The following is a 15,633-nucleotide window of genomic DNA, read 5'->3' as shown; positions in this document are numbered from 1 at the left end:
TTTTTTTTTATCTGTATCTACCATCCACTTTGAATGGAAAAATATCTGGAGAAAGAGTTTTTTTTATCTGTTATCTGGCCCAGTGGGAATGGGCCTTTACGACCTATTCAAAGATTTGCGCACATTTTCACGACTTTTCAAAAATAGCAGATCTACAAGCTCGTATACAAGCTTGTATATCTGCTATTTTTCAATAGCTAAAGTATAAAATAATGAAGGGCCCCCTCCACCTTGGGCCCTAGTAACTCAGTCCCACTTTTACCCCCCTTGTGACGCCCCTGCCGCCGTACGGCGAGCAGTAGAGGACAAATCTCAACGCGCAGAGTAGAGCGCACCTCCTCTTCCTTTAAAAGACCGGAAGTGCTTATCTGGAGAGACAACAGCAGCGCATTGATTGCTCCTTATTATAAAGGGAGCGACTAAATTAAAGTATTCTTATCATAACCCGATCAAACATTCCAGTGAATCCTGCGTCGCAGAGCAAGAACACAGTCAGCTATGCTGACGGACGCAGGTTGAGTGTTGATGATATTGATATACCATGATATGCCATTGCTATTTTTCGCCATGCTTCACACACTCTTTGACAGTGTTATTGTTAGGCTGCTGCCTGGGAGTGGGACAGCTTGCTGCATAATATGTGCATATTTGCTGCCATTACCTTTTAAAGACAATAGTAGGCTAATGATGATGATAATGATAATAATTCGACTCACACCATATCAGGATTGGATCATTTGTTGTTGTTTACCACCACTGGACGTAATAAGGTTGCAATTTGACGTCCCTATTTTGGGACGAACATTTTTTGTTGTTGACATTATTTAAGAAATATATATATTTTTTTAAGATTTGAAGAAAATGGGGCTTAAGATCTTGTCTAGGTAATCATGTTATTATTTATGGGTACAAAGGACCCAATGCAAACAATCCATTGTGCTTTCTTGTGGGTTCAAATTGTACTGTCCTGTATTTTTCCTTTGCAAACTTATAATAAAGTATTCAATCAATCAATCAATCAATCAATCAATCAATCAATCAATGGAAACAAGCCATAGGCTTTCTTGGGTTTAAAATCCTCTTAGCAGACCAATTGTATTGAACTGTACTTTCCTGAGCTTGTTTTGCAAAATGCTAATAAAGTATTCAGTCAATCAATCAATCAGTCAATCAATGTCTTGGTTGTTACAGATTATGCTGGGACTGCCTCTGGTGCCCGGCGGGGCAAGAAGAGGAGCTCAGGGGACTCACCAGGAGATGGTCAGTCCCTCCGTGCGTCTGGAAGGCAGGTCAATGTTCGAGTGAAACGCACCAACAACCCTCCACCTGGGCAGGTAAACTATCATTACGCTGCATACCTTTTTTCCCCCCGATCATTTTATCTCAGCCAGGGGAAATTCAGTCAGTGTCAGCTTCATCCAGTTGATGGCTACTTACAAATGGGCCATGGTTATGATGAAGATTTGGGCCCGGGGGTGAGTCAGGGCCAGGGTTAAGCCGGTGACCTTCTGATTAGCAGGTGGCCTCTCTACACACTAAGCTCCAGCCGCTCAGGGGTGGGTTAGTTTTCAATAGCACCTGACCTGAAGGTTACCTCCAAACCCCCTTGGTTTTTATGATAATGCTAGTGTTTATTTACACATTACACAACTTGACAGTTTACACTACACGATAGCATTTACACTCTGGCGGGCCTGACACATTTCTCTTGGATTTCAGGCCAAAAGGAAAGCCACAGACACGGAGGAGGAAGAAGATCAATCCGAGAAGAAGTATAGGAAATGTGAGAAAGCAGGTTGCTCTGCCACGTACCCAGTGTGCTTTGCAAGTGCATCTGAAAGGTATCGCAGCTCCACGTTTTGTACAGGAGTGAACTCTACAAATGCCTTCTAAATCTGTAGTTCTCACACTTTTTCTAAATCTTTCAAAAATAGCAGATGTACAAGCCTGCAACATGGCACAAAGTGAGCGCTGTAAGCTTGTATATCTGCTATTTTTGAATAGCCAACGCAACTATGTCCTTACTGTGTTCTTTGTCTCTCAGGTGCGCCAAAAACGGATACACCTCTCGCTGGTACCACCTCTCCTGTGGTGAACACTTCTGCAATGAGTGTTTTGATTACTACTATAGAAGGTAAAAAGGAGATATGGAAATAAAGAGAATTCCCTTTAGCCACATTTAAAAACAGTTGATTTTGTGACAGATGATCTGAACATGCTTAATTTATACTTTGTTGTATAATGATGTGTTGTGCTGGAAATGGCAGATCTACAAGCTCACATTGCTTTTGCACCTCGACATGTTGTGAGCTTGTAGTTCGGTTATTTTGTCGCACAAGACCGGCATGTAACAAAGTAGGCTATAAATCAGGTTTTATGTTTCTGTTCCTAATCTGTCAGCCACAAAGACGGCTATGAGACCTATTCAGCCTGGAAGAAGGTGTGGACCAGTAATGGGAAAAGTGAACCCAGTCTTAAAGCGTTCATGGCAGATCAGCAGCTACCGTACTGGGTAAGAGCCGTGTGGTTTCTTTTTTAGCCATTTTAAACCTTCTATATTTTGTTGACTTGTTGTCCCCCAGGGCCCTATACTAGGCTTCCTCTTTTTTCCATCTACACTAAATATCTTCACTGAAAATAGCCAATCTATAAGCTCACAACGCGTCGCAACGTGATGTGTTGTGAGCTTGTACAGTAGATCTGCGTATTCCGACAAACAATCGCCCCATAATAGGGATGCTAGGGTTCACGTGGTTTAACACCTGACACATGTTCTGTCTAAACAAAATTCTCCATATTCCTGAAGCCTAACTTGTACGACAGTGTCATACTTATTTTTTTATTTCTTTTCATGCGATGGAGAATAACTTAACCTTGAGCCGTGTTTGAAGAGTGTGGTTCTAAATACACTTGGTTTGGACCTCTGTCTCAGGTTCAGTGCACTAAACCAGACTGCAGGAAGTGGCGTCAGCTCACCAAGGAGATCCAACTCACTGCCTCTCTGGCAGCAGCATATCGCTGTGGCATGAAGTTCAATAATGTCAAGGTAAATACACCAGCTCAGTGGCCTTGTGGTTAGAGTTTCCCTCTGAGTCATACAGTAAGGCTATAAAAATGGTACTCAATCCCTCCCTGCTTGGCACTAAACAGTAAGGGTAGGGTTGGGCGTAAGTCCCTTGCGACACACTACTGTCATGTCCAGGCCAGGAGTGTACTTCAAGCTGCCTCATGATACAGAAACAGGAGATATACTCCTGAGCCTATGGGCTTTGGAACCCTTGGTACCCAAAACTACTTAGATAAATACACATAAAGTGTTAACTGGCTGTTCAGCATAGTTCATGCTTGTCACAATGTGTGTCATGTTGATGCTTACAGAGTGAAGGGTCAGACCAGTGCTCCCAACCAGAGGACTTGGTGAGTGATAACCAAATAATACAGCTGAATGTGTGCTATTGAAATACATACCACTATAATTGAATCATACTGCTGTTTTTAATCCCAAGCAATGAAAATATCACAACTTTCCAGGCAAAGCACTGCTATATTATCTTTCATCTTTTGGTTCCAGTCCATGGCAGTTTTGTGTAACCAATAATGTTTTCATAACTCCTGCATCCACCAAAACATATTATACTACTGATGCAGTACTTTTACATGGTTAATGCTGGTTAACTACATTAACCCTGGCATCCCTAGTTTAGGCTTGTCAATGTTGGCAAAAACCTGACCAAAGTTTTTCATTTTGTATTTATATATATATATATATATTATTTTCTTACAAAAATAGCCAATTTATAAGTTCACACAACGTGTCGTATCATGAACCGCTGTGAGCTTGTAGATCGGCTATTTGAGCTGTTTGTTTTACAATGTATTTGTTTTAGGTCGAACATGTCCAAGACTCCAATGTATAGTATATAACTTGTACGTTTTGTTTTAACTGCATTGAATAGAGAGTGGCTGAAGTGATAGACAGCTGGTGGCATTCGATGCTGATCTTGCCACCACTGTTTAAAGAGAGTCCAGCCAGTCCGTTCCTTGCCGCCTACTACCCTGACTGTGTGGGCATGAGTCCATCAGGATCCCCCAGTAACACATCTCTGTCAGACCTGAGAGCAGAGCACTGCAGAACCGTCCAGCCTCAAAGTAAGTCTGGGACAAGAAAGGAATGGCCTAATTTTGACTAAAATGAATATGTCTGTCAGTCAGTTTATTTGGGGCTTTTCAGGTCAAATTGCGATGATTTTCTTACCTTCTTAACACATTCCCCGCCATTTTAACATACCTTCGTACTCTACGGTGCCTCTGGTCTCCATAGACTTCCATGTAATTCATAGTGCACGGATCATGCACACCCATGCCTAGATAATGCACCACGTGTGTCCACATTGCTCACAGCTTTCAAACAAAAAAATCCGAATGGAAATCCGTTCAGGCATTCATGAGATAGAAGCCATTATGTTTTCCTAAAATGTAAACAAAGATGGCTGCCATGTTTGATAGATGGGGTTGCTATGGGGGTTAAACATGCAATTTCGCGATTTCTATCATGCCTACTACATTTTTTGGGGTCAGAAAAAAAAATTGAAAAAAAATGGCGGAAATTCTCGGGACTATCGGGCCTGGCATGCAATGAGTTAATGTGGGCGCATGCGTGTCCATCGTGTACGATTGTGCACGGATCTTGCACGACGAGTGTGCACGCCGTTCAACGTTCACGGACGCAAAAAAACGCATTGAAAACGGAGCTACGGTTCTCGAGTTATCCCTATCAGTGTTTACAATGGAAACCAACTGTAAGAAACAGAGCTTCTGGGTTACTGGCCTAATCCCGGAAGTACAAACAAACTGGTGAAACGGCGATCAGCAAACGGATTTTGGATTGTTTAGAACCACAAATAAAAAGGTGTAAAAATGTCCGCCTTTTTTGGCAACTGACGCCATTGTTAAAAAAGGCGTAAAGGGCACTTTTGGCAGTTAGAAATAGCTTTTGGGAAGCCAAATTATTTCATTTTGAATTTCACGCAATACTTCAACCAGCAGTGTTCCAGCTCAACTTAAAGATATAAATGTCTCTCAATGACATGAGTAGGGAAGGAGACCACCGCCAATTACTGCAATTGTGTGATACATTGTATATTAACTCATAAGCTAAAAGTTATGGTTTTCAGCTTTAACACTGAGCCTTCTATATGTTTGGCTTTAACCTTAAGCAAACTGTGAAAAATATCAACTGAATGGCACTTGACTGTGCCATCTGTCATAATAGTAAGGTTAAGTTAGCCGAGTATTAGACCAATCTGGGAACTAAATCTAAATTAATAGCTTTCTTCACAAATGTGTTCATAAAGGTGTCTACTATCACCTCTGAACTTTCTCAATCACAACTCCCTTCGGAAACTTTTTGGGAGCCAATCAAAGTTGGGGGTATCAGGATGCCTGGGATTAAAGGGTATAAAATAAAAAAAATTGACAATATGAGCATATGAGGTGTGTAATTAGGGTATTTTTGGGCTGCTGAATCCATTCCAACCATTCGTTTTCAGTTAAAATGACTCCTTGGCCATAAAATAGAATAGGCCTAATTGGCTAAGGCTTAGCCAATCATGTCATTCGAGTTCACCTGTGTCCCGTTAGTCCCTATGTTTTAAGCCCTTTTGAGTGTTCCTTGTCAGATTGTTTCATGTTATCCTATGTGTCATGATGTGCGCTTACCCGCCTGATCTTAAATAGTTTTCATACTCCAACCATTTTTTAATTGCCAATATTATATGTCTCATGGCCTATTTTATGGCCAAGGAGTAATCTTTACTGATAACTAATGGTTGGAATGGATTCAGCAGCCCCAAAATACCCTAATTACACACCCCATACGCTCATATTGGCCATTTCTTATTTTTCCCCCTTTAATCCCAGGCCCTCGGGATACCCCCAACTTTGATTGGCTCCCACAAAGTTTCCGAAGGGAGTTGGGTTTGAAAAAGTTCAGAGGTGATAGTAGACACCTTTATGAACACATTTGTGAAGAAAGCTATTAATTTAGATTTAGTTCCCAGATTGGTCAAATACTCGGCTAACTTTCCCTTACTATAAATACAGTGTTAACCAAGAATTACCTTGTATATTAAGCATTTCTTTAAATACATTTCTTAAATGTATTTAAGGGTAAGTCTAACCATTACAAGAGAACAGCTTACTCTGAATATTGACTCCAAATTGTGCCATTAAATTAATCCATCCATGTGTATCTGGTTATATTTTATCCACTACAATAATGATTGTTCTCTTCAGTTCCAGGTATGTGTCCATACTTCCAGCCCTTCTATCAGCCCAATGAGTGTGGTAAAGCCCTGTGTGTGCGGCCAGATATGATGGAACTGGATGAGCTGTACGAGTTTCCTGAGTTTTCTCGAGATCCCACCATGTACCTGGCCCTGCGAAACCTCATTCTGGCCTCCTGGCACAAGGACTGTACGGTACAGTATAGATTAACAAATAATTACATCAAACTATTTCACATAGATTTTCCCCGTTGGCTGCATTTAAAGCTATACTGTGTAAGTTGCTCAACTAGTGGTAAGTAGAGGTATAGCAAGCCGTTTTTCGCCACAGACCGGGCCTTCAGACCACCGCATCCGCCTCGCCGAGACGCATCCGTAGAGGTCTCTCGTGTCCCCCTGCGACCAGGCATTGGGGAGTTACAGGCTAGACTCCTAGACCAGCGTGAAAAATGCTGTTGAAGCAAGCTTCCTGAAGAGACTCAGGAAAAACAGTCCCGGTCACGGCCACACGGGCTCAGTAGAACACATATAAAGAAAAGGCCTTTGGGGCTGAAATTAACAGATTGGGTGTTCTAAAACTTTAGCGATTTAATAGTTAGGACAATTTTAAGATTTGTTTTATTAAAAAAGTTACATAGTATAGCTTTAAACGTTTGTGCAGTCTTTGTGTCTGCTTCCTTTGCATGTAACCTGCTCTCCCTGTAGTCTTGAAGTGACCACTGGCATCCATTATGTCAGAAATGGCAACAGTTGAATTAATATATTTGAAACTTGACCAACAGTGAATAACACCTCTTTGTTTCATTTAATGGACTCTTTCAGGAGGTGCTGACTCCCCAGAAGTGCGCTCCACACGTCATCGTGCGTGGCTTGGTGCGTGTGCGCTGCGTGCAGGAACTGGACCAGGTGCTTCGCTTCATGACCAGGAAGGGCCTCATTAACACTGGAGTGCTGGCAGTCAAACAACCTCTCCTGCCTGAGAAATACCGCTCTGTGAGTGTTGACTCCTGTCATTTCTCACCGTCTTCTTCTTTTAGAGTAGCCAATTACTTTTACCCTCTTTTCTACCCAATTTAGGCCAATCAGGCCAATTCATTCCTCTCACTGCTGTTTTACCCTATACTGGCTCACCTGCCAGTGAGAAGCCCACACCGGGAGGATGTAGAGGGCCTTCGTTCTACTCCTCCCACTCAACATTACCTGCTGACAGGAACCGCCCCAGCCTGTAGGAGTGCAGTGACAAATATCACCCTCGCCCACGTGGCTTCCCTCCTCCAAACAACATTTGTGTTCGTATAGACACTCGGCCAAGCCGGATGTTTGGGATTCGACCCCCTAGACCAGGGATACTCAAACATCTGAACCAGTGGGCCACATTACAAAAATGTCAAGGGGCCGCGGGCCAGTTGATAAAATGACATTATTTGATAACTTCTCTCTTTTATTTGCTTTATTTCCAAGACAAGTGCAATGTGCATTATTTTATGGCTTGGAAATCCATGTATATTCAGTCAGTGACACAATTTGTAATCAAAGTAATTTGCTAAATTTTGCTCTCTTTTTAATACTTCTGTGCAATTAGCATATTCCACACAAACACTAAAACAAACTAAATTACATTTGTCTGCTATTTGTTTGGGTTGATATCTGTCTGCCTGCTATCAAGAGGGATAACATTAAAGATGGCTGAGCACATCTCTCTTTCAGTTGCTTCACAATGTTATTTATGACTTGGCCCACATTCAACAGAAATGGCGTTTTACAGAAAATAAACTTAGAAAATAGATACTTATGGCTAAGGAAATTCAAATAAAATCAAACAATCTAGCTACTTAAAAGATATTACCCAGACTGTTTAGCTACCAAATGGCTAATGATGCAGTTGTTAAGTAGAGCTACAGTACACCTCTCATTCATTGATTTCCTACAATGACGTTTTGGGTATGCTAATTAGTCAAACAGAGCCACTGGTAAAAAAAAAAAGAAATCTGCGAAAATCGGCAATTTCAGTGGCCACTTTCAATATGTTTTGGCCATTATCTCGGGAACGCAAGGTCCAATATGCTCAGTTTAAAGCTTGTTGGATGCGTGACTTCGAGGACATTAAGCTAGCGGGCCAGTCAAAATTGCGCCGTGGGCCGGAAGTGGCCTGCGGGCCGGAGTTTGAGTATCACTGCCCTAGACTCCGTTGTAGTGGGAACTGGGAAGGTACTTTACCCCTGCGCCACCTGAGCACTTTTCACCTTGACTTCTTCATGAAGTCATTTGACAGGTGTTGAGGTTTAATTTTCGTGCTTTGAAGCATCTCACCGATGGTAGAGTGACTTGTTTTGACGCTCAAACCACTTTTAGGTCAAACACCGCAAAGTATCTCTGTACATTTGTCCCTATACTGTAGTATGGACCCTGGTTGTAGTTTAATATTTTGCCTCTCTTTGCAGAAAAATGTGATTGTGATCGGAGCGGGGGCATCAGGACTGGCTGCTGCACGGCAACTGCAGAACTTTGGCACGCAGGTTAGGCTAGACTAAATTATCTTCCAGTACATTGGCAGATGGCAGCAATGTTCCCTAATCCTGTACAATATGAATGATGTTCCAGGTGGTGGTGCTGGAAGCAAGGGACAGAATTGGAGGCCGTGTGTGGGATGAAAAATCTCTAGGCCTCACTGTGGGCAGAGGAGCTCAGATTGTCAATGGCTGTGTAAACAACCCCATCGCTCTGATGTGTGAGCAGGTGAGACTGTTTTTAAACTCATGTTTGAAATCCTTTGAATAAAGTTTGACTTTACCCACCCACAGTAAGTGCTGGAGGTCAATTAAATAAATACTAGAAAGGTATGTTTATTTGAGCGCAAATCTCCACCAGGATAAATGCCCTAATAATGACAGTCAAAGGTTACAATTTGAAATGTCTTGTTATTTTCGCCGGCACCCAGTTGGTTTGCGAGTCTTCACCAAAGGAAGTAAGTGCTGTAATGTCATTAACATTATGGCTAGACAAGTTGACTGTCAATTGTACATGAAACTGAAAAGTAATGGCAAGTAGGATGAGTTGTTCACAGCTATTCTTGAAAGGTGGTAGACCATGACAGCATAGTCTTAGTATTGAGAGATCAGACCTGTTTCTGTGAGACTCTCTGCATGAGATAAAGACCAGTAAAAGAGTGCAGAGCGTAATATCAGAAAGAAATAGGGGGTGGCAAAAAGTGAGTCACCATTAGCCCCATTTCTAAAATGGCAAAAATAGTGGATCTACAAGTTTGTAGATGAACTATTTTTGTATGGGGGCGAAAAGAAAAATGTTCACCTATAATGACATTCCCAAAATCAGGATGCCCCGTTGAAATTGGTTAATACATTAATGGTTGCATTAAACAATAAAATGCTAATCTGAATTATAAAAGGTGTCACATATACTGTTGATGGAATGCGATGATGAAATCTTATTAATCTGAAAAAGAGTTGGGGACATTATGCATAAAACTAGAAAAATATTGTTCCTTCGAAACAATTGTGGGCTCGCTTCAAGCCAGAAAACAATGGCTATAAAAGCACAAAATGTCAAGATCGCAGGCAGTGCTCTCTTTGACGTTACTGACGTCAAAGATTGGTCCATTTTGTTCCAAAAATGTGTTGTGCAAAAGTTGACCCGCTGGTGGCGCTATAACAGGCCAATGTGAGAAGGTTGGTATCTGTTCCTTGACCTATTGGGAATGTGCTTGCAAGATTTCACGCACATCCCAGGCTGTGTTCATGATTTGAGGTGTTTTTGGCTTTGGACACTTTATCGCTGCTTGCAGCTATATTTATTATTATTATTTTATAATTTTTTTGTGTGCACTTCATAGGCATGTTAGATAAAGGTCCTTAGATTGCGTGTAGAATGTTTCATGCAAATTGCAAAAAAAATTGCAATTTAAGCGTTTTACAAACTGCTCAAAATTATATAGCGCCCCCCTTTGGCCATTTGGGGTAAGATTGGTTTCAGTGATATTTGAACTAACCCTCTAGACTATTTTGTCATGAAAATGTGACTTTGCTTGTATGTTTTAGAGGCAGAAGAATAATTTGCATAAAAATGCAATATTGTTTGAATTATTTAAAAAAGCATGTTTCAATGTTAAAGAAATCCGATCTGACAGATCTTTAGATATCGGTCCAAAGTTCATGTAAAAAAATGTTTTGTGCACGTGACGCGAAAATTCCAGAATAAAAGCGGGTTTACGCGTTTTACAAACTGCTCAAAGTGGCGGAAAATCGAAGGGCGGAGCTTACTTAACAACGACACAGATGTCTTCCGCTTGAGTCAAAGCACGCGTGTAACAAGTTGCATGTCTTCAAACGAAACGAGTCATGACTTATGCCCGTTTGAATTTTCAAACGCTTCGTATAGCGCCCCCCTTTGGCCGATTGGAATAAAATTGGTTTCAGTGATACTTTGACTAACCCTCCACATCTTTGCCAAATGCCATGAACGTGTAACTTTGCATGCATGATTTAGAGGCAGAAGAATAATTTGCATAAAACCGCAATATTTATTGAATTATTAAAAAATCATTATTTAACGTACAAACTTCTCACCACCTAGCCTGTGTAGATATAGGTTCAAAGTTCATGTGAAAAAAGTTTTGTGCACTTGACGCGAAAATCCCAGGAGGAGATAGATTTTTACTGTTTTTCATATAATTCCGAATTGTGGGAGACCTAAAGGTCAGAGGTCAAAAGTTAGAGGGTAAAAGTTGTTCGGCATGAGGAGACGCATAAGTGTATACAGGTTTCATGACTGTATGTATAACACAGCATGAGCTATACCTGTTCAAAGTTCGCACTTTCGAAGGCTTCCTACAGCGCCACCATTTGGCCGATTGCTGTAAAAAGTAATAGCACACGTCGCCACTGTAAGCTGAACACATTGATGTTTTTATTTTCATTTTCTCACTAAGTATGTAGGAGTAGAAAGGAACCGAAGTTCCCGTCTACTGTCTGACTGATAGATAAATAATGACAACATCTAAAGTGTGCTCGCCTGTTACAGGCGAGCCCACAATAACTGAATTTGAGGTTAAATGTGAACACTAGGGGGTAGCAGTTGCCTTCCCGATGACCCAAATGATGCCCCTGAGATACAGGCATGGATGCCATATTTACCTTTCTTGTGAGCAGATGGGTGTCAAGATGCACAAGCTGGGAGAACGCTGCGACCTCTTCCAGGAGGGAGGACGGGCCACTGACCCAGCCATCGACAAGCGCATGGACTTCCACTTCAACGCCATCCTGGACGTGGTGTCAGAGTGGAGGAAGGACAAGTCTCAGGGCCAGGATACCCCTCTTGGAGGTCCTGCACCGTCATTACTACATTATGATGATTCTGATTACTCTTTGTTCAATGCTTAAAAAAGAAAATTGGGTGCTCGGATGGCACAATCGTGACAAACAGTAATTGTATAGAACAGGGGTCTTCAACATTTTCAGGCCAAGGACCCCTTTGTTGAGCGAGAGATGAAGCAAGGACCCCCACAACCTTTTCATAGATTCCATATAGTTTAATCGTTTGACAGCACAATCATCTGTGTATTTTGAACCGTCAATACTTAATAAACTTGACCTTTCACTCTGTCTGCTATTTTTCCCCTCTACACCAAACCTCTTTGCCGAAAATAGCCGATCTACAAGCTCACAACAGCGTTGTAAGCTGGTTAATATAAAAAAGGGAAAAAAAACTTTCTATCACTCAAAGATTTGGAGGACCCCCTGTAGTAACTCTGAGGACCCCCTAGTGGTCCCGGACCCCCTGTTGCATTCCCAAGACCCTTTGCTCCTTATAATTAATGTGCCTGCATTTTCATCCCTACAGAGAAAGTCCAGGAGGTCTACAAGAACTTTCTGCAGGAGTCGGGCATCAGCTTCAGTGAGTTGGAAGAGAAAGTGCTTCAGTTCCATCTCAGCAACCTGGAATATGCCTGCGGAAGCACTCTGGACCAGGTTTGGTTAAAGATAAAATAAAAAAATCTGTATTAGTATTTGAAGCTGTTCAGAGATTATGTAAACTTTGTGAAATAGTGGTCTATGTTTTGTCTAATCCTTATGTTTTTAATGTTTTTCTGTAGGTGTCAGCTAGATCCTGGGACCACAATGAGTTTTTTGCCCAGTTCTCAGGAGACCACACCCTGCTCACCAAGGGCTACTCTGTAATCCTCCACAAACTGGCTGAAGGACTTGATATTCGCACTAAGTGTCCGGTTTGTCAGCTCTTAAAGTCCCTTTTCACCGGTCACTCTTACCTCTGTTGTTGTACAGTACATATTGAATATATTGTGATGTTTCTGTTTAACTGTTTAAGGTTCAGTCTATCGACTACTCAGGTGATGTTGTCAAAGTTACCTCCACCAATGGCTCTCAGTGGACAGCACAAAAGGTAAATGTGAGGTGAAAAAAAAATCTGAAGTGCTTTCCATTTTGAGATGGAATTACTGAATGAGGTTAAGGCATCATCTCTATTTTTCTATATTAAAAAATACCAGTGAAAAACTACTTCAACAGTGTCCTCCAAAATACATGTTAAATGCCACAAGCCGCATAGTGTTGTGTTGTGTAATAATTATTTTCTTTTGAACACCTTTCCCCCCCTTGTTAGGTTCTTGTTACAGTTCCATTGACTTTACTTCAAAATAACCTGATTCAGTTCAGTCCTCCACTTCCTGAAAGAAAGCTGAAGGCAATTCATAGTCTTGGAGCAGGGATCATAGAAAAAGTGAGTAATATTTTAGAATTTTCTAACTTGTGGCATCACCTTGCTATATTGTATAAATCCAGCTGGATGGTAAAGTTTTGGCAGAAGCAGAGTCTTTGCAGATTTTCTGAGGTACCAAAGGGAATTCCCTGCCATGTCTTTTAATAAATGAACTTTCCTGCAGATCGCTCTGCAGTTTCCATACAGATTCTGGGACAACAAGATCCAAGGAGCAGACTATTTTGGTCACATCCCCCCTAGTCCTGACAAGAGAGGGATGTTTGGTGTATTCTATGACATGGATCCACAGGTTTGAATGTTTTTACCTGATAAGCCATGTGACTAAAGAAACACAAAGGCTAATATAAACTTGTGCTCCTAATTTAATTTTTGTATCATTTGCAGGGGAAGCAGTCAGTCCTCATGTCTGTTGTCAGTGGTGATGCTGTAACTTCCATCGGGGAAATGGAGGAGAAAGAGGTGGTAGAGGAGTGCATGAAGGTCCTGCGTGAACTCTTCAAGGAACAGGTACCACCATCATATTGTGCGAATGACTAGACTAATCCTCATTTACAGTATGTTTAACATTTGAGTGACTCACTTAGAATGACTGGATCAGTAGTGTTTATACTGCATACAATGTTGAAATAATGCAAGTTAACTGAGGATGGATGTAGGGTAGAAGGCATATGTATAGTTTACTAGGCTTGATGTAGGGCTGCAGCTATAAATTCGTTCCTTAGTAAAGTAATTACCTGCATTCACTCACATGCAGTCAGTTTCTATTTGCTTACAATCTTATGTCTTCACTCGTAATTAGGAGGTCCCAGATCCTATAAATTTCTTTGTCACCCGCTGGAGCAAAGACATGTGGGCTCAGATGTCCTACAGCTTTGTGAAGACCGGAGGCAGCGGAGAGGCCTATGACATCATTGCCGAGGACCTACAGGGAAAAGTCTTCTTTGCCGGCGAGGTGAGCTTTTCAATTAACGTTGTCCTATTGTATGACTAGGGGTTTGTCCCAACGAACACAATTGGTCTGTTTGAGGGTGGGAAGGCAGGTGGGGAGGGCACATGTTCAGTTGGGAGCTGAACTGGGAAGCTTTTAAGTGCAAGTTTTCTATTGCAAGTGCAAGTTTTTTTCATGAAATTATTTCTATGGCTTTATATTGTCAGGCAACCAACAGACACTTTCCTCAGACTGTGACGGGGGCCTATCTGAGCGGGGTCCGAGAGGCCAGCAAGATGGCTGCTATGTAAACAACCTTCCCAGAGAACACTCCAAACACCAGCACAGACACATTGCACAGAACAAAAGCATCAGCCCATTCCCACTTACCGGACTGTTCCGCATGAAAAGAATGGACCTCTAGCCACTGTTCTGTACTCTGTACTGATCGTTATGACAACAACAGCCTCTTTCCAAACAGCAGGAGCAAAGAGGGCTTGTCAATATTGATACGTTCAAATCGTCAAAGCAGGAATTAAAGCACTTTTATTTTTCCCAAACTAAATACGGGGTGGTACATTTTTTATGACATTGTTTTGAAAGCTGCACCGTAGATTTTGTTGTTTTAATTTAACTCACTCTTTCGGTTCCATTTTTACACTTGGCGTTCAAATAACACTCAGGATTTTACTGTGAGAGAGACACATAATGGCTAAGCACTGGTTACAGTAGCTCTTTTTGACCCCCTGTGGTGTATTAAGGGTGATTTATACTTGTTTGAAAATAGCAGATCTACAAGTGCAAGCTTTTTAATTGGCATTCAACCATGTATAACACAGGCTTTCGAGTTGGTCTGACTATGCCCTAAAAGCACTTCTATTACTGAGATTATCATAACAATTCCGTTTTGAGTGATAAGGATTTATGAAACATTGGCATACTCTTAATTGTTCACAAACTAAAGATTATTTCATTTTGAGAGGTACGGTATATACCAATGATTTACACATTTTCCTGTACTGTAGGCTGTGTGTCCACGTGTTGGGACAAATTGTGAACTTAAATGGCTTCAAGGATAGTGGCCCCATAGTGTTTCTGCATTAGCACCTTTTGATTTAAAATGGGTCATAATTTTGTAACAGGCCGACTTTCCTATAAGGCTGATTATGTTCATAAAACACCAAACGGTTCACTTTCTCAGGGATGTGATCAGGACGACACCAAATTACAGAACACGAGAGAAAAGCAAGGGAATGGGACATCTTCTATATAAATTACTGTGTGTTGTCAAAACAACAAAAACTGATTAAAATCTGAGAAAAAAAAATCACATCCCTCTTAAGGAGTTGCTTAAGAAATGGTGTCCACATGTGGAATGGGACAATATTGAAAGTTGTCATCTTTGACGTTTGTTAGCTATTGAAGCTTTATTTGTATAGGTTCCCACATCTGTATGGCGTTTACACATTCTTTCCAAGTGTCAATACTTGCTAACCACGTTCTACCATCTTGTTACTATGCCTGAATATTTATCCTGTAAGTGTGTAATAAAAGGAGCTGTTAACTGCCATCATACTGTCTTGCTTCGGTACAATGCATAAGTACATGGAAAGTGCTAGAACACTGGACTGGCAAATGGAAAGTGCTACAACACTGGACTGGCAATGG

At 41.4% G+C, this 15,633-nt stretch overlaps 1 protein-coding gene across 1 annotated transcript; it reads left to right on the top strand.

Moving 5' to 3' along the window:
• Window positions 1–369: 369 nt before the first annotated feature.
• On the top strand, window positions 370–15,517 carry kdm1b (lysine demethylase 1B). Its single transcript, XM_080734533.1, has 21 exons — window positions 370–514; window positions 1,192–1,334; window positions 1,720–1,841; window positions 2,045–2,134; window positions 2,401–2,512; window positions 2,933–3,046; window positions 3,379–3,417; window positions 3,957–4,149; window positions 6,295–6,479; window positions 7,107–7,277; window positions 8,726–8,800; window positions 8,886–9,020; window positions 11,450–11,621; window positions 12,141–12,268; window positions 12,394–12,525; window positions 12,627–12,701; window positions 12,921–13,037; window positions 13,201–13,326; window positions 13,422–13,544; window positions 13,837–13,989; window positions 14,193–15,517. Exons 1-21 carry the CDS (start codon window positions 499–501, stop codon window positions 14,274–14,276), a joined length of 2,505 nt encoding a protein of 834 aa, XP_080590659.1. The 5' UTR covers window positions 370–498; the 3' UTR covers window positions 14,277–15,517.
• The last annotated feature ends 116 nt before the right edge of the window (window positions 15,518–15,633 follow it).

Source organism: Nannobrachium achirus (genome assembly GCF_963921795.1).
Source record: "Nannobrachium achirus genome assembly, chromosome: 10".
Lineage (NCBI taxonomy): Eukaryota > Metazoa > Chordata > Actinopteri > Myctophiformes > Myctophidae > Nannobrachium > Nannobrachium achirus.
Note: the sequence above shows the minus strand (reverse complement) of the source record. Positions and strands in the feature narration are given on the sequence as shown.

Coding starts and splice junctions, on each gene's coding strand:
- kdm1b (XM_080734533.1), top strand. Junction 3,418..3,956: donor GCTCCCAACCAGAGGACTTG/GTGAGTGATAAC, acceptor TGCATTGAATAG/AGAGTGGCTGAAGTGATAGA. Junction 6,480..7,106: donor CCTGGCACAAGGACTGTACG/GTACAGTATAGA, acceptor GGACTCTTTCAG/GAGGTGCTGACTCCCCAGAA.